We start from the raw sequence: 19,439 nt of genomic DNA, 5'->3' as shown, positions 1-19,439 counted from the left end.
ACAATTATGCTCCACAACCCCAGGTATCATTTGTTTCCATCTCTGATCATTGAAGAGAGAACTGGGAATGCAAACAAAGTGTAAACTGGTGGAGTGCTGCTTTGGAAACCTGAAAAGAGCTAAAACCCTAAGCTAAAAGAGTGATAACTCGGAAAGGTAGGAGCTGGGGAAGGAGGAAAGTCTGAAAAGGAAAAATGAGAATTGTGATGGAAGAATATAATCTTTGGGGGCTGTACTGTGGGGAGGAGTCTTTCAAGCTCTAAAAGAAAGCTGCAGTCCAGGAATGATGATGATTGGCAGGGCAGTGTTTTTGGAGGCCACAGCATTGGTTGTGAGAACCTTTCCTGTGTGGGCCTGATAATGTCGGAGACCTCAGGTGTCTTAATTTATCCCTGTGCTGAATTTGGTTGTGCATTTTCCATTGTGCTAGGCACTACACAAACACACACAAAAAAGATGATCCCTGCCCCAAAGAGTTTACTATCAACAATGTGGTCCGCTAAATTCCAATTCTATAATCGGTTACTTGTGCTACTGTTTAAAAAAAAAAAAACAACAAAAAAAAAACAAACAAACAAAAAAAAACCCCTGAAAGAATCCAGTTTGATTTTGAGATCTTGAGTTGAGCTTTTATATTATTCAGCAAGTATGAGATGGAAAGGATCTATTAGCTCATCCAAACCATATATCGGTAAATGCACATTTAGTGGTTTTTTCCCCCGGTCTAACTTTAAATGCAATAGGTGAGAGGGCTTAAAATTTATGATAGCTAATTTGATATGCTAATATGATAGCATTATTTTAAGATACTGTTTTTGTGACTGTAATTTTAAATTAATTGTATTTTTTTGCTATTTTTAACTTTCTCAGTTTAATACGCTTCTCATGTCATTTGTACCATGCTCCATGCACAATATAATTAGTAATTCTGGGCTATATCATGCCACCAGTTTTTAATGGTCAGTTGGTGTTTTTTAAAGAATAAGCTTAATATGATCAGTTCATTTTAACACAATAGAAGCAGCTTCCTCTAAACTACATGTATTTAAAACATTATTGTAATGTATTTTTTATTTTTAAGTCTTCTTGGATGTGAGACCCTTTTGACCTACACTCAAAATATATTCTCATTTGTTGTAAGGTATTAATAATGTAACAGAATCTTCATTTGTCTTCTTTGCAACTCCACATTCTTTCCCAGGCACCACATACTGCAATATTAAATGCTCAGTGGAAGCTACAATTACTAAAACAATTAATTTTTAGATAATTATTCAACAAAAAGATACCCTGGGCTTTACATAATGTTCCATTAATGCTGATAACTAACAGATAATTTACTAAATCTGGAAAATCAAATCTTTGATTCTCAAGGTAATATTAATAACATTCAGTAACTAGAAATTGAATTATTCTTGAGATAGTGTTAAAGTCATGGCAAGATGGTCTTCTATTTACAAATGCAATTTAGTCTCATGAGAAGGTAATCTTGTTAAAATATTGTCAAGTTAATTGAAATTGATTTGTGTTTACTAAACATAGTGAATGGTAATCAAACTATCAGGCTTAGAAGCCTTTGTGGTATGTTTAAGTCTTTGATAGATTTCTGTTAATCTTGCACAGGATGTTTCATTTTGGAAAAATAAATGTACTAGAGGTTCTTCAGGGCTAGTAGTCCTTCCTTGTCTGTCTTCCCCCAAAATGGATAAAACTGAAATATAGAGTAAATTGCCTTCTTTTGTGAAATGTTATGTTTTGGAATATCTGAGAGCATCTAGAACTCTGGATTACTTTTGCATTTATTATATCTGTCAATATACATAGTACATTTGCTTCTAGCAGCTTAATTATCACAATTTTGCTGATCTCTACTATTTGTAACAATCTTAGCATCTACATAAATGAAATTCTAATAGCCTTTATAGAAAGAAAAAATACAGTGAGCAGTTTAAAAAGCAGGATAAACACAACACATAAGACACATACATTTTTGAGCTGATGCACTTAGTTGCATAAGAATTTCATGTCTAATCAGCAGTACTGGCTCCCTCAAGGCACATCTTTTTCAATACATTAAAAAATTCTCTAACAAAAACAGAACAAAATCCAATGCAATTGCACATTTGCTGGAATATTTCACATCTTTAGTTAACCTGCTCCCTCATGCCTTACAGTATTCATTAGCAGATTTCTCTGTTTATGGCTGATATTATATGGTTATGGTTATGGGTTACTAACAGATGTAACCACTGAAATGAATTAGAATGAAAACTTGTTTTACAAAATGCCCCACTGGGGACCTACTCATCAAGCTCACCCTCTTAAAAAATAACAAAGCAAAAACAGACCCACAACACTTTATTTTCTTTCAACAGAAAACTTTTCTTTACCGACTATGGGAATGTTGCCAAAATTGAGAGATGTGACATGGATGGGATGAATAGAACAAGGATAGTAGAATCTAAAATTGAGCAGCCAACTGCTCTTGCAGTAGATCTGGTCAATAAATATGTTTACTGGATAGACATATATTTGGACTACATAGAAGTTGTTGACTATCAAGGAAGAAACAGACATACAGTAATTCAAGGCCGACAAGTAAGTATTTATTTGATGATTCTTCTAATATAATAAAAAAGTAATAATATTAAAAGAACGTGCATAGCATTAACAAATATTTGTCATAAGATTCACTATTCTTGTTTGCTCCAAATGAGTCCGGTAAACAAGTTCTCAGCTGCATGTTCTATTTTATGTGCTGTTTATTTCACCTTACAGTGTATGGGCCAGATCCTGTGCTGTGACTCTTAGGAGATACACATGAGAGATAATCTAGGAGAGGAGAGGAACAGATGTAAGGATCTCAACAGGGGGAAATGGAAGGACATTACAGAGTTAGAAGTAAGTCTAGGCAGGGGATAGCATTAGTACCGTAAGAAGAAGAGATGTAGGGGTGAGGAGATGCATCCTGATAACACCAAAGAAGGAAAAGATGATTAGTGAGATGTGCTCACCAGTCTAGGCCGTCTGGATGAATATAGAAATCAGTGGGAGTCTTTGCATTGATTTCAGTAGGAGCTGAATCCAAGTCCTTAAGCTGTAGGACAGTGATAAATCTGCTGAGCAGTAATACATCAGCAGACAGCAGTGTGGTGTGTCTGTTGCTGCCCTTCTGGCTTCTGACTAGAGTGTAGTATGTTGCCAGGGAATGAAAGATTCTGTGGCAGTTGGGAGGACAGTTGGAAACCTGAAGAGACCACGACAAAGGCAGCTGTTCCTAGTGGCTACTCACAGTGACAGAGTTGGGGCTTCTGGAGTTGCCCATGTGTGGCTGGGTCGATCTCAGTTGTAGATTGACAAGTTTCATGTAAATAGAGTAGTTAAAAACATGCAATTTCAGAATGAGCACATTACACATCCATCTGTGATATCAGTTTCTCTCCAGCAAAGGGAAATTGACTTGAAGCATGGACTTGAAATTGACCCCAGCTCAACCAAGAGACAACAGGATATTTTAACTTTTTGATTTTTAAAATATGAATACAGGGAATAGCAGAGAGATGCTCATGTGGGCAGGCTGAGAGGAAGATATCAGGCTTTTCCATATCTGTAATAGACTGCATTGGCCATGGCCTTTGGCCAATTGTACTGGAAAGGAGATTCCTGTAAATCTGAATCCTTTCAGCATCTGGTGCTGCTGGCACATTCTGTCACTATGTAGTTAGATTAGAAGGGGGTCCATCTTTAGCAGTAACTGGCACACAATTTTTGAAGCTTACTATCACAGATTTGGTCTCAGTGCCTTAGCAAAGATTACAATTTGGCCTGTTTTATTTTTCCTCTTTTCCAGGGATCTTAGATGCTGAAGAACAGTTCCTAAAACAGATAAGAGGAACTGCTTTAGTTAACAACCTAGCTAGATAAGAATGGAGAGAACAGAAGATGTATCCTTGAATGCTGGTTGTTTGAGGGAGTGAGAAGTAGCAAAAAGTTAAGGATTCCAACTGGCTATTAGGGCAGCCTGTTAAATCACGTACAGAAGGAGCAACCTATCAATCATCTCAGTCCACTCTGGTGATTTAAGTGGATTTCAATGGAGTTGTCTGTTTATCCCAGGGCTGGATTTGATCCAGTTACTGGGAAGCTGGACGTTACCGGAAAGTTAGGGGCTAGAAATTATTAACAGGAGGGGAGGTTATATAATCAAATAAACACAGAAATTTTAGCTGATTGAACATATAGACATATTTAAACACTGGTAAATGGAATTCTATTTTTTGCTCTTATAAAAGTCTGTTCATCTCATACAAATGATAAAAATGGATTTCTTTAAATCTATAGAATTCCAGTATATTAACTGGTATTCTTTGTAGATATTAAAGTCTTGATCCTGAAAACAAGAATCGGCTTATTGCTTACTGGTACTATCATGTATAGTCTCTTTGGCTTCATTGGTAGTAAGCTATGTGTCTCTTCATGTTTTCAAGATACTTGGGGAATTGCATTTATGGTTAAAACCATCACAATAATGCATAAAACAGATGAAAATAAATAATTAAAACATCCTAAAATACATCATAAAAATATAGTCGCACAACTCCAGTTAAGTAAGTATAGTACCTCACAATGGGATGCAAATGAATAATAAAATGTTAAGAAATGGGCAAATGGGGGAGAAAGGAGATGATCATGCAGGAGGGAATCTTCCTCTTAAGCACAGGGCTCTATTCCTTCAATATTAAAACATTTACAAATATAATATTTTCCTGGTAAAACATTGGTATTGTAATAGTTTACTGCAATGTGATGCAGGTGCATCATTATTTTCAGTGTTTTCTTTTTCACATCCCTATTACTATGGTTGGACTAAATAATATTGAGTCTTAATCAGGCAAAATTTTTATTAATTTCAACTTAGAATTCTGACTGAGTAAGATCTGAGTATGGATGCCAAGTTCTGGCCCGGTAGGAGTAATTTTCAGAAATGGGTGGGATTTTAGTTGTACAAAATAAGAATTTTTAGAAAGGTGTCCAGCATAACATTGAGCTGAGTGGATACATCACAGTGAATAATTCCTTGATTAATTGAATCAATTGTTAATCTTTTGGAATATCTACCATCAGATTTTTTTTTTATTTTACTTTTTTTAAAAAACTCTTTCATTTGGTCACAAACAGTCTCTGGAGTATCAGATGTTTGATATTCAAATTGTTTGATAAAAATGATTGGTTAGTTAACTAACTTTGTGTCCCTATTTCTTGACTGAATGAATGCACTTGCTCACATGCATAGATACACACATCAAGCCTGAATACTATGAATACAATGTTGGAATTTATTTTTAGCAAGCATTTGTGCCAGTAAAACACAGCCACCAAAAATTCACAGAAAGTCAACACAAAATGGAGCGCTAGGATGGTGTAACAGGGCATTCACCTGTGGAGTGCCTTTGAGCAACTGGATGGGGGACTACATTGCTTTTCTCCCCCTTTGCTCCCCTTTACAGATTGCCATCTTACCTTGATCAGTCTTCGATGGCTTGGCCCTCTGGCCAAGTCACAAAGTCCAAATTAATCCCTTTCTGGATATGAAAGAGTTTGGTAATTAAACAGCCTGTTTGTCCCCACGAGGGTCTTCAGCCCCAGTTCTGGGTCCTTTAAATTCATCCCTTTATTCTGACTCCCAAATAAGGCTTGTCCCTTTCTGGGGGTTTATGCCACTTTACTTGTGGCTGGTAGGGGAACCCAGGCCCACCCACTACTTGTGGTTCAAACCCAGGGACCCCATGCACAGCAACTACATACTATTCACTCCATTCCATCACTGCTGTTTCCCTGGGCCTCTTCCTACAAGGCCCCTTGACCTTCTTGGGTTCTTCTCTGTTCCCAGGTCAGGGGGGAGCACTCTTCTTCCTCTGGTCCCAGCCAGAAACTGGTCTGCAAAGGCCCTGCAGTTCCTTTTATCTGAGCCTGCTACATCATTGGTTGTCTCTAGCTCTTCTAGCCCTTGGAGAACCAAATCTCTCTAGCTTCCAAGATAGCTGCTCTAGTGAGGCCTCTCTGGGTAGGCCTGGAGGACCCACCTCTGCTGCCATCTCACTGTTTCCTAGCGCGGGATATAGCAGAGTAGTGGGCCATCCAGTAGGAGCCACAAAGGCCTGGTACACCCCAGGGAACTCATTAAAAAATTTAAGAAAATATTTATTGAAAACATTTTACGGCATTCACTCAACTCTAATTATAATGTTATTGAAATAAGAAAGTGACTCACCTTACGTATTGTGCATGCATGATTCTTCCATTTTGTATGTAGATAATAGCCTTTTACTACTCTTTACTGAATGCTATTGCTATTATTTATTTATTTATTTGTTAATCACTAACAATGTGGATGATGCTGTGCAAGGCACAATTTAAAACATTTCCTGAAGAGTTTACACTCTAAAAGACAGACACAGCTAAGACAAAAAAAAAAGTCAAAGACTTATAGAAGTGTATTTTGTGTGTGTGTGTGTAATATTGATTTTTTCTGTCTTTACATAAATTTAATTGTAAAACAAGAATTTTAATAAAAATATTATGTTTCTCTAGTAAAAAGAAAGCAGAAATCACTTGACAGTCTTCACTGAGATTTTAAAAATATTTATTTACTTTTTCAAAAACTGGTTCTGTTATACAGTTCAGTTTCTACATGTTACATTATTCTTATTATTTATTGTTATTATTTTCTAAAGTCCTGATAAAAATAGCCATGTTTTTTCTCTTTTTCAGGTTAGGCATCTTTATAGTTTAACAGTATTTGAAAACTATCTATATGCAACTAATTCAGATAACTTCAGCATCTTACGAATAAACAGATACAATCGCACAGATGTTCAGGCACTGATTATACTGGAAAATGCAAGAGAGATCCATGTCTATCAGAAAAGAACGCAACCATCAGGTACGCTCAAAATTCCCTTTGTGGTACACTTTTCTCTGGAGCCAACTCTGGTGTAACTTCACTGAAATCTTTGTAGTTAATGCTGGGGGCTAAGCTGCCCTTTGTTCTAACAGGCATAATAATAGATATGATTTTTATGTAGAAAACCCCTATGACAAGTAATGGAGTTACTTATGTAAATCTTCTGTGCATCTGCTAGGAAAATAGATATCAGTAGAGCAGGTCAAAAACAGTCCTATGGAACAGTTTTCCATTGGAAAATACTGGTTGGACAGACTCAAAAGATTCCATTGGAATGAGCTGATTCTGTTAAAACATTCAACAGAAAGCAGGCAGCCTGCAATCTTGTCTGCCTGTTCAGTTTTCTGCCAACTTGCAAGCTAGTCCACTCGCTTCTCTGTGCTCACAAGCTTCCAGATTCCATGGCAGTGAGCCCTGATGAGCTTCCTGAGAACTGAAGTTTCCTATGATCCCCAATAGCCTGCCTGACGGGCTGCCATAAGCTGGGTTCCCTGGGCTTCAGGGCTCAGTGGGTGGCTACCTTCTTGCCTTGCAGGATCCCAGGTTGCCCACCTGGTGAGCAGCCAGGGAGCCAGGATCCCCAGGCTTGCAGACTTCCCAGCTGGTGGGATATCTGAATCCCTGGCTGGTGGGGTGCTGAAGGCTGGGGTTTCCTGGGATTCTAGGCTCCTGGTTGGTCAGCACCTCAGGCTTCCAAGATTTCCAGGCTGCCTGGCTTCCCAGGTGACCACATGATGGACAGCCCAGGACTTCAGGCAGCCTGGACACCTGTTAGGATGGCAGTCAGCAAGCCAAAAAAAAAAGTTTTTCCTAAAATGGAATATTTCTCATCTTTTCCTCACTTTTTTTTTTTTTTGAGTTTTCTTGTTTTTGTTCTGATTCAGAATGAAAACATTCAAAATCTCAAACTTTGTTTTGGACGGGAAAATCCCATTCCTGCAGTTCTAATTATGGGCCTGATCCTGCATACCTTGCACACTCAAAATACCCACTGATTTTTGTGGAAATTTTAAGCGTGCAGACATTGAAAGGTAAGGCTATAATTTTTGTAAAATGATGGTTTCCCAACAAGATATCATTCACAAGAACAGATATTATTGCTTTGGCTACTTTAACATGGAAACTGGCACACAAGCTTTACGAACAATGTGAACTTTATTATATAATTGAACTGTTAGGTTAGAAAGGATTCTGAAGCTTCGTCAAACTCTCACTTGATATAGATTGGCTGAACTGATTTTCAACCTATAGTTGAGAACACTGATCTGCAGATGTCATCCATGAAGAGCATTGCAAAGAATCATACTGCTATAGGCTGACATCTTGTCCTCATGGGGAGCAAGGAGGTTTAGCGCACAGGATATATGATTTTTGATATAACTTTTGTTACATCCTTTGTGACTGTGGTATTCTCCTGTGCTCTTTGTTACACTAGACCAGTTGTTATGTTCTGAATGGACACGTTTGTTGCTCATTAAGATTTGCTGTATGGGCTATCTCAGTTTGGTTAGGTTTCTATTCTATCTTTAGAATATGGAATTTGAATAATATTTTATTAAGAAAAAAAGGGAAAGTTGGAAATAAAAAATAAAGTAGGCTTTGAGCCCTGCATAGGTGTGCTAGGAGGGTGAAATTAGAACATAGGAATCCATCTCCAAGCTCACTATAGAGGAGGAACCCATAATTTGGCTTACTGAACTAGGGAACTAGTGTAGCAGGTAGCATTCAGATGAGGCATATCTGGAAAAGGTAGGGAAGATCATGATCCTGAATGCCTAAAAAGTGCTCTGGAAAGAGCACTGGCCGTGTTTTCACTTAGGTGTAGCACATCCTGCTGTCCAGCATCCATCATGGATCTTCACTTTTGTGCAAAAACCCCACTGCTTTACAAATGCTCCCGTCACTTTCTCCTTCACCAAGTTGGCAAAGGATCTACCCACAGGAGACTGTTTCTTTGATCTCCAGCACCCAGGATTCTAATTAAGCCTGTCTGGTATCCTTCAGCAGTACTTATCCTATTTGAGCACCATGATCCCTGGCACTTGTTTTTCTCAGTGCTTTGGTACCTTTTCTTCTTAGCACTCTGGTGCTTCAGCACCTGTGGTGTGCAGGTGTCACTAATCTTATTGAGAACTCCCACCCTCCTTTCTTTTTGCCCCTGTTGTGGCATTTTTGCTAGTTTCCTAGTCCTCTTGTGCCGGCACTGTCATCCTCACCCCAGTGTCTGAGTCCCAGGAGCTCCAGGACAAAAGTTTGTTGAGAATCCAAACATCTTATAGTTTGTGTCTGTCTTTGTACTTGGTATTCTTTCAGTCTTGCAAGTCCCTCAATGTCATGAGTTGTGGCCAATGGCTTTTAAGGACCTTCCCCCCCATTATTTCAAGTATGGCATCTAAAGAGGAAGTAAGGCCACTTTGCGACTTCCAACTTTACCAATGTGGAAGAATAATAACATGGTGCCACCTCCAAGCCCTCCTTGAGGAATCTCAAGGAAACTCCTAGAAATCTGGCATGAGGCCAGTCCAAGGTGCTCAATGCTGAAACCTGAGTTGGACAAGATCGTTGAGCACCAGGACTCAGTGTCAATGCTGCATATGTTGACACAGTCATAGCTTCTTCTTGAGAACAGCTTCCTCAGCAAAGTGTTCTCTGCTATTGCCAACAAAACCAAGTCTTCATCAAGCATTCACATCTTGATATTTTTGAGCCTCGGTTTTGTAGTTGGAAGCACTTAGCTTATCGGATGAGAGTGTTCCTCCATGCAAGAGGCACTCAGATGAACTGGGGCTTTCTTTTGATAGTAGATACTTTTTCTGCTTTAGAGAAGAACAAAGGAAGTGTCTCAGCAGGGGATGATCTTTGCTTTAACCAGTTTTTATAGAAACTGTCCAAGTCAGCATTTTTTGAATTAAAACTACAAGAACCTACAAGACCCACTATTGAGAGGTTCCTAGACTACAATCTCCCCTACCCGCCCCACACATGCAATGGGTTTCTGACTTTTTGCCTCATCCTCTGTACAAACCTTGTTGGTGGGAGTTGCCATGGGTAGAGGAAAGGCTGGTAACACCTGTGCCCAGAATACATTTGGATAAATAGATTAAAAGTCCTTGGCCACAGTCCATTGCAATGTGGACTACCAGGTCTTCATGGTCAAAACCTAGGTGGAGGAAGAAGGCTTTCATCTGGCCACTTCTTTCACAGAAGATATACCAGAAGCTTTTAAGAAGCTAGAACACACAGAAATTTTGCTTATCAGAGGATATCATCTTTAAGGATTTTGAGTCACTTGCCTCCCTCCTATTACACTTTGAAAGTTACATTTATTTTTATTTGTTTTCCCCTTGCATCTTATTTTTAATTTTTCTCTGAGGTACATCTTTAATATTCTGTTGCTAATCTAGAATGAGATTTTCTTTCTGGCAGTTCTGCCTTCTAATCAGTCACAGGATAAGAACATAAGAATGTCCATACTGAGTCAGAGCAAAGGTCCATCTAGCCCAGTATCCTGTCTTCCGACAGTGGCCAATGCCAGGTGCCCTAGAGGGAATGAACAGAACAGGTAATCAAGTGACCCATCTCCTGTCGCCTGTTCCCAGCTTCTGGCAAACAGAGGTTAGGGACACCATCTCTGCCCATCATGGCTAATAGCCATTGTTGGACCTATTTTTCATGAACTTATCTAGTTCTTTTTTTGAACACTGTTATAGTTTTGGACTTCACAACATCCTTTGGCAAGGAGTTACACAGGTTGACTGTGCGCTGTGTGAAGAAATACTACTTTTGTTTGTTTTTAAACCTACTGCCTGTTAATTTCATTTGGTAACCCCTAGTTCTTGTGTTATGAGGAGTAAATAACATCTCTTTATTTACTTTCTCCACACCAATCATGATTTTATAGACCTCTATCATATACCCCCTTTGTCGTCTCTTTTCCAAGCTGAAAAGTCCCAGTCTTATTAATCCCCCCTCATATGGCAGCTGTTCCATACCCCTAATAATTTTTTTGCCCTTTTCTGAACCTTTTCCAATTCCAATATCGCTTTTTTGAGATAGGGCGACCACGTCTGCAAGCAGTATTCAAGATGTGGGTGTACCAGGGATTTATAAAGAGGAAATATGATATTTTCTGTCTTATCTATCCCTTTTTTAATGATTCCCAACATTCTGTTAACTTTTTTGACTGTCGTGCACATTGAGTGAATGTTTTCAGAGAACTATCCACAATGATGCCAAAATCTTTCTTGAGTGGTAAAAGCTACTTTCGACCCCGTCGTTTTATGTGTATAGTTGGGATTATGTTTTCCAATGTGCATTACTTTGCATTTATCAACATTGAATTTCATCTGCCCAGTTTGTTGCCCAGTCACCCAGTTTTATGAGATCCTTTTGTCTGCTTGAGACTTAACTATCTTGAATATCATCTGCAAATTTTGCCACCCCACTGTTTACCCCTTTTTTCAGATAATTTACAAACATGTTGAATAGGACTCGTCCCAGTACAGACCCCTGGGGGACACCACTATTTCTTCATTCTGAAAACTGACCATTTATTTCAACCCTTTGTTTCCTATCTTTTAACCATTTACCCATTCATGAGAAGACATTCCCTCTTATCCCACGACTGCTTACTTTGCTTAAGAGCCTTTGGTGAGGGACCTTGTCAAAGACTTTCTGAAAATCTAAGTACACTATATCCACTGAATCCCCTTGTCCACATGCTTGTTGACCCCCCTCAAAGAATTCTAGTAGATTGGTGAGGCATGATTTCCCTTTAAAAAAAACATGTTAACTTTTCCCCAATAAATGATGTTCATCTATATGTCTAAAATTTTTTTTCTTTATTATAGTGTCAACCAGTTTGCCCGGTACTGAAGTCAGGCTTACTGGCCTGTAATTGCTGGGATCACCTCTAGAGCCCTTTTTAAAAATTGGTGTCCTCTGGTCATTTGGTATAGAAGCTGATTTAAATGATAGGTTACAAACCTAGGATCTGATTAGAATGTTTGCAGGCCAGCATTTATACTTGGCAGGGGTGGTATGTGCCCGTCAATAGGTGGCCTAGTTCACACTCTGCCCCACTGTCTGTACCCTCAAGTGTCAATAAATCTAAAGAACTAAGAGAATTACTAAGTAGCTAACAACCCTGAATAAGAATCCTTCAAGATGATATCTTCAGACAAGTGGAATTAGAAGGTAAGTCTTTTTCCTTATTTTAATTATCAAATATTTTCATACCTAATTTTGGGTACTCTTACTGTTAATTCAGAAGTATGCCTTTAAAATGTAAAACCAAGAGAAATGAACATTTTGAGCAAACTGTGGCTTGCTCTGCACAGTGTGCAAATGTGGAAAAGAGTGTGTGGGGAGCCTTACTGCTTTTTCGTCCCTGTACATGGATGTGCCAAAATCCCGGTCCTGTCCTCCCTGAGCATAATGACTGGGAGATGATAGACTCCTCCACAAGGGTATAGAGCCAGGGTGTGGATCAATACTGAGTTTAGTTGGCATGGAAGGAGCACACGCTGTATTCTGTTAAATAATGTCAGTCTGCACTGTGATGTGCTACTTCAGCGAATGCTTCTCAGTCTATTGCTCATACAGAGTGCTTGCATACCTACTCCAATGTGAAATGTGGTTTAATAGCTACATTATCACACTTCGAATTTATATACTTTTCTATTTGGGGCATCATCTTTAAAAATTGACCTTTTTTATGATTGTATCCTGGGAAGAGATGGATTGTAGCTCAGATTCGCTTTTCTGTCTAAACTCTCAACATGCTGATGCATATAATTATCTTGCTTTTAAAGGATTTCAAGCATGCTATTTTTCATTCGTTGTAGTCAGAAGCCATGCATGTGAAGTAGACCCATATGGAATGCCAGGGGGTTGTTCGCACATCTGTCTGCTCAGCAGCAACTACAAAACACGGACTTGTCGCTGCAGGATTGGCTTCGTCTTGGGAAGTGATGGCAGGTCATGCAAAAGTATGTTAAAATCAAACACTTTCCTAGCAGCTAATATTTCAGGGTAGAATTCTGAGTGTTAATTAACATCATCATCAACAATAGAAATAACATAAGTTGTTAGGTAAAATTTGTTTGCAGTATGCACCTGCCATTTTGCTCACATTCTCCTTTTATTCCTTTAAAGCTATCTGACTAAATTCATTCTATAGAAGTGGGTAAATTGAACCTGGGGCACTATTGACTAAAATTAAAAACAACAACAAAAACAAATCCTTCCAAATTTTCATTTAGTAACTTTTACTCTGTTTATTTGGTGTCATAATACATCAGTACTGCAACAGAATTAAATATTTTCACATTAATTTTTACCCACAGCGGGTCAAATCCTTCTCACCATTCTGATTCATAAGCAGTAACACTGTGTGAATAAGGCAAACAGGGTTTTGTCCATCATAGTTTGGAAGAACAAGTTGATTTGTGTAACATAAGAAATGCAAACATTTTTTGAAGATTAAGTATTTCTTCTCTGAAAATTCCTGATTTGGGCTGGGACCAATAGCAGATGGAGTATTCTGAGAGAAACACAACCTGTGGATTATCTGACCCAGCCAAAATATGAGTCCTAAAAGTTTTATATGAGAGCTTGTTTTTTTGAGATTTTTAGTCTGATCTCTTGGCCAAAGACATTTGATTTAGTTCAGATAATAGTGTGATGCGGACCACACAAGTAGATAGATGCTTGTATTTTGACACTTACAGGTAAACTGATTCTCAAAAGCTTTTGGGGTTTGGGCATCAATAAAAAAATCTGATGAAATTTTCAAATAGTTTATTCTTTCTTCCCACCTTACAACTGAATTTTATGTACATCCGCTAAAACCAAACGGATTTGATTTAAAAACCCAACATAGAGCTCTAGAGGCATTGATTAAAAGTTTTGCCATATTTTTTTCTTATGTTTGCAGCAAAACTTTGAGTCATTTGTGTGGATTCTTAGCACTGTCGAAATAAAATAAGATCTTTTGATTTATTTGCTTCTGCCTGTCTTCAGATGAAAGATTTTGAGTGGTCTGTTTTGAATTTGCTGAAGTTTTCTGTATTGTCAGATTTAATGAATGCCACAGTCACTGTCTACAACAGCCTCGACAGAGCCTAATGAATTGTAAAATTAAATGCCTACAATATTATACATGCTGTTTAACTTTGTAGCCAGTGTGATCTTATGATCTGTCATGTTTTTGCAAAGTCGATTGTTACAGACAAAAGAATGATTAATTAGATATAACCTAATCTCAGAGGTATTTGTATTTTAATTAAGGTAATGTAATTAGCTATCATTTTGAGTTTAGATACATTCAGAATATGTAAGGGTTTAATTTTTGGTATTGAATAAAAAACCTCTAATTGTGCTGGTTAATTAACACGTGACATCATGCAGCATAAAGAAGATTAGGCGGCATTGGTTGTTTGCATTTTGCAATCTTTTTTCTCCAGGACCAAAGAATGAGTTGTTCCTGTTTTATGGGAAGGGACGCCCGGGAATCATACGAGGAATGGACCTGAATTCCAAAGTCGCTGATGAATACATGATCCCCATAGAAAACCTGGTCAACCCTCGTGCTCTGGACTTCCATGCTGAGACCAATTACATCTACTTCGCTGACACTACAAGCTTCCTGATTGGGCGACAGAAAATTGATGGCACAGAGCGTGAGACAATCTTGAAAGATGGTAAGTGATGGGAGATGATAGCAACAGCAAAAGAATGTCACTAATGAGAGGGTGAACTGATCCATATAGAATGCAAATCGATGAAGAGCCTCACCCAAACCTCTAACTGAACCTGAAGCCAAACTAAACCTTTTTAAAGATTGGAGAAGTTTAGATAATTTCTTTTTCCCTTCCTTTCCTGTTTTACAGCTCTGCATTTGCATTTTTGTTTCTTGAGGGAAAACTCACAGATGCTGAGCACCTGCAGCTCTCATTGTCTTCCATGTTTTCTCAGCACCTGTGAAAATCAGACTTGAGATGTTGTAGATCATAATAGATCCTCCCGATACCAGATAGTTTGCAGTTAATTATAAATAAAGTAATGCCAGTGGAAAAAAGTCAATAAATTGGGCTAGATCAAGCCCAAAGTGTCCAAAACTGGTGGATGCCCGTGAGTGGAAAAAGGTTTGCTAAGAAGAACACCACAATTTCCCTTTTGGCAGAGGCCTGAACAAAGACTGCAAAATGGGACTGTTGGCTGGTGAGGTGATATGGCCAGAATTCCAGTGGGATGATTCAGCAGCCTTCACTGGTAGGGCTTCATTCAAATCCTGGCTGTAATAAAAAGCACTCTGGACTTGATTCTCCACTGTATTTGAGCTGCACAGACTGAACAGAAAAGCAAGAAGGCTGCTGGTAGCCAGTTGCGGCTCCCTAACAGGGTCACATGGCTCTAGCACATTAGGGCTATGCAAGGGTAAACCTAATTTATGCTACTGGAATCTTATGCTAATAATGGGTCATGTGTAGCTCTGCTCTGTATGCATCCTCTCCTTCTCCATGCCCTGCCCTTGAACACCCCCAACATACCTCCATTTTCCCCTTACAATGGGGAAAGGGCAGCTAGTGCCTGAAGTAACAAAGCCACCCACACCAGCTTTATATAAAGTATCCCTGCACGGGGAATTCACCAGTGGGTTTCTCCAACAGCTTTAAGGCATCTTTGGTCTGCTTAAGAGGCATGACAAAGGACATTTTCTATGTAAAAAGTGTTTTAAAGGTCTCACTTTATAGGGCTGATATAAGCAAAATACGCTGGTTTGATATATCAGTAATTAATTAAAGCTTTTTATGGTGTCTGTGTGTATATGATCTTAGGTTTTATACTGTGCTTTTGGGGATACAAATAAACGTTGTTTTCATATGTTTAATTCTGATGGTGGTTGGTAGATTTGTTTGTTACAAAACCCTGTTTGTTTGTTTGTTTTTGGCAAGTGTTTGGGTAGATCAATGTTGTAAGTTGCACAAGGTGAATGAGGTAATATTTTTTTATTGGACTAACTTCTGTTGGTGAAAGAGACAAGCTTTTGAGCCACACAGAGCTCTTCTTCTTCTGTTGCCATTCTTGTTATGATGGAAATATTTTTCCAAAGAGGAACATTTTGCAGTGTTTCCTAAAGATAGTTTGATGGGATTTGCCTAATATACTCCGTAAGTTTATTCTGTAGCTGGATCCCTTCCACTGAGAATGATGTGTCCCAAGTTCTCATGTGCTACACCATGGAATTTGTCTTTTGTTTTATGCATGCTTCCCAGCTTGGGTAGACATACGCATGCTAGCTCCGCTCAGACTAGCACAGTAAAAAGCCTAGTGTAGCTGGAGTTAATATAAGTGGCAGCTGTGACTAGCTTCCTGAGTACAAACCCCCACAGACACCCGGGTACATATACAGACTGCTACCACCTGGGCTACAATGCTATTTTTAGTATGCTAACTTGAGCAAAGCTAGCACGTCTTCCTATCTGAGCTATAAAGCGTGCTCCAGGCTGAAGTGTAGACATACGCTAACTTAGTCAGAGCTCCAGATAGTTTCATAATACTAAGCATATTTGAAGAGCACTTGTCATGGTATTTTTATCATTTAAAAAATTAATATGTATGCTGCTATAGTTGCCATTTCTCTGATCACAAGTCCACATTACTTGTGCATGACACTTCTTGCAAGAGTAGGTGTGTTAGCCCTAGCAATATTCCAATTCAAGTCATTTCAGTCTGCCCACACAGGAACCTGATCCTACTAGCTGCTGAGTGAGAATTGAGTGCTAAGTACATTGCAGTGTGGTATCTTGACTCCCCTTGTGGTTTCAGTTGTGAATCCTCATTTTTAGCTTCTTGTACTAAACAGTTGTGTAGTGTAGGTAACTAGTTGACAGCACCCAGCAAGTTTCCTCCTAAAAGAGACAGTAGAGGTGATACCCTCATCAGCACCAGAAATGGTAGCTATAATTAGGGTTCCAAATGTGCATTATAAACCCGGTTTCAGGTTTTCAAAATGAGAGCTGGTTGAGCACTGGAACAAAGATCAGAAACATTCAAGGAATTTAAGGATTGTTCAGTTAGAGCTCCCATGAACAGGGAGCACCCACATAATGCTTGCATGCTGGGGAGTACAAGGACAAAAGGTCGCAGGAGAGTGGGGAAAAGGCTCATTCCACCCTGGCCATTCCTTATGCATGTGGGCAAGGCTGGGCGAAGTCCGAACTTCTGTATGTAGTTTGAACAGCCAACATAGTTTGTAAAGTACTTTGGGATGTATCTGTGTAAAGGGACATGTAAAAATAAAAATGATTATTGTCTTCGTTTCCTATATGTAGGGCCAGTTCTTCAGCTAGAACGTTGTCAGTAAGCCAGTCAGTAATTCAGCACAGTTCCACTGAAGTCAATAGAAGTACACTACTGTACTTGGATGTGATGTCCCCCTCCTTGGTGATATAGTTAATCACCAACATCCCGTAGAATGTCCAGAATGCTAAACACTGATAAAATTGCTTCAGGATAACTTTTACTTATGAAGTAAGTAAGTGATCAAAATTGCATTCCTTATTCCTTTATTTAACTTTAAATCAGAGTACAACTGATTACACACAGTAGTGAGTTGACTCCAATACTTCATGCTTTTTTCATTGAAGTTGTGAAACTATTAGAGATCTAGGGTGAAATCCTGGCCCCAGTGAAGTCAAAGGAAATTTTGCTATTGATTTCATTGGGGCCAGGATTTCATCTTGGTCATAATCTGACTTGAAGCTAAAGGAAAGAATAAGGAATATATTTTAATGTTCTTGGGTCTTTCTTTTAAATATGAATTTTAAATGATAATTTAGCAGAAAGAAATTAAAACAGTGAATGTATTAGATCTTATAGTAGCATTTCCCCTCCCCCCCCCCATTTTTAATCTTTTTGGGTATGCTGAATATTGTTAATTTGTGCTTGGAAATTCCAAAACATACATTTGCAATTTTGTACATACTTTGAGGGACTGCAGCACAAGCCACAATAGCATGGATGTCACAGGATTTATTACATTCTGTGAAATAGTTAGAATTGGATACTTATTGAGTTTGATTTAGCAGACTAAAGTAATTTCAGCAAGTGTGGCGAGCAAGTAATTCTTTGCCCATTGTTGACAATTTAGACCATTTTTGAACTCTTGTATCCTAGTTTGTCATCTCATGCTTATTTTAGATTTTTAGTTCTTATTAATATAGCACACAGTTTACTCTGGCATAGGTGGGCCTATGGAAGGTCTTTGCAGCATTTTCCTAAAGAGGGTAGAGTAGGAGTACACTAGGTTACTTTGTCGACGAAGCTTAGTGTGGAAAGTGATGGAAGTGCACTGGACCAAGGCAGGAGAGGGGCTACTGAAACTGGAATTACACAGATCCAGTGGCCCCAAAACACTGTCCAAGTAGTGTGAGGAGACTGACATAATTACTCTTGCTTGTAGGCTCTTTCGCCATTTGAGAAAGTGGCCTGCCATCTTGCATTCAGAGTTTGACAGAACATTACATTGAATACATATCAAACACGATTAAAGATCAAAATACACCAGTTCTCTAGTTTATTAGTGGTAGAAGCAGAGCTTGTTCAACGTATTTCGGAAAACTTGCGTATTTTAAAACCTTCTGCCCCATCCATCTAATACATACCATCCCTATAAATGTGACCTATTTCTAGCAGTCTCCATAGCAACCTGTTTGCATCCAGTTTTCTGTGATTTAAACATGTATTTTTTCATTTTTGGAATTTACTGAATTTAGCTGAAAAATTCTTGGGTTTTGAAAAACTTGAAGTTTGGGGTCTACTGATTTTTTTTAACATGAATTTTGCAAGTGTCAGAACTCCCAAAACCTGGCTGTCCCTTGCACAGTTCCCACCAGATGGCACAGTGCACCTGTTCAGAGGAAGGTAACTGTGAGTTTGTAGCTGCTGCAGCTGTGCAGTTGAGGAGAGAGAGAGCACCCATCTGCCGCCTCTGATGGCTAGAGCCCCATTTTGACCCCAGTCCTTCAGCGTGGCTTCATAGTAAAGTTTCCTCTTCATAGTAAAATTTTAAAAAATAAAGCTAAAAGTAAAATATTAACCACAGCGTTAAACTGCATTTACTTTCAATACTCTTACTTTTCCGTCTTTGTTGTTTTTTTTCCTGCCCACAAAGCTGTGTTAATTTTCTCCACTGATTTTCACCCATTTTTAATTTTTGTAATAAATACAGATGAATTCCCAGGAAATTTTAAGCATAATAAAACACCCAAGTGGAGGTCCTTAACTATTTGCTATTCTGGGGTGGATCACTTTCTCGTTTTGACCACAGAAACCATCGAGACAAAAGTTTTGTTGCAACTGATACATTTCTGCAAAAAGTTTCAGTTTCAACTAATTTGCTTTTTGTGATCAAAAAAACATTTAGTTGACTCCCATTGAAGTTCAGGTCATTGCAGGTGGTGGTCTGTAT

At 38.6% G+C, this 19,439-nt stretch overlaps 1 protein-coding gene across 12 annotated transcripts in view; it reads left to right on the top strand.

Annotated features, from left to right (window-relative positions):
- LRP1B (LDL receptor related protein 1B) overlaps window positions 1–19,439 on the top strand; it is a 1,327,274-nt gene that overhangs the window by 692,728 nt on the left and 615,107 nt on the right. For 11 of the 12 annotated variants that reach the window (XM_073305381.1, XM_073305383.1, XM_073305382.1 and 8 more), the window contains 4 exons: window positions 2,376–2,598; window positions 6,772–6,943; window positions 12,811–12,954; window positions 14,431–14,667. In XM_073305381.1, the coding sequence (XP_073161482.1) occupies window positions 2,376–2,598; window positions 6,772–6,943; window positions 12,811–12,954; window positions 14,431–14,667 (776 nt within the window). Of the gene's footprint in view, window positions 1–2,375; window positions 2,599–6,771; window positions 6,944–12,810; window positions 12,955–14,430; window positions 14,668–19,439 lie in introns of those variants that run through there. The other variant, XM_073305386.1, reaches the window with a different exon arrangement.

This window comes from Lepidochelys kempii, chromosome 11, assembly GCF_965140265.1.
Source record: "Lepidochelys kempii isolate rLepKem1 chromosome 11, rLepKem1.hap2, whole genome shotgun sequence".
Classification (NCBI taxonomy): Eukaryota; Metazoa; Chordata; order Testudines; family Cheloniidae; genus Lepidochelys; species Lepidochelys kempii.
Note: the sequence above shows the minus strand (reverse complement) of the source record. Positions and strands in the feature narration are given on the sequence as shown.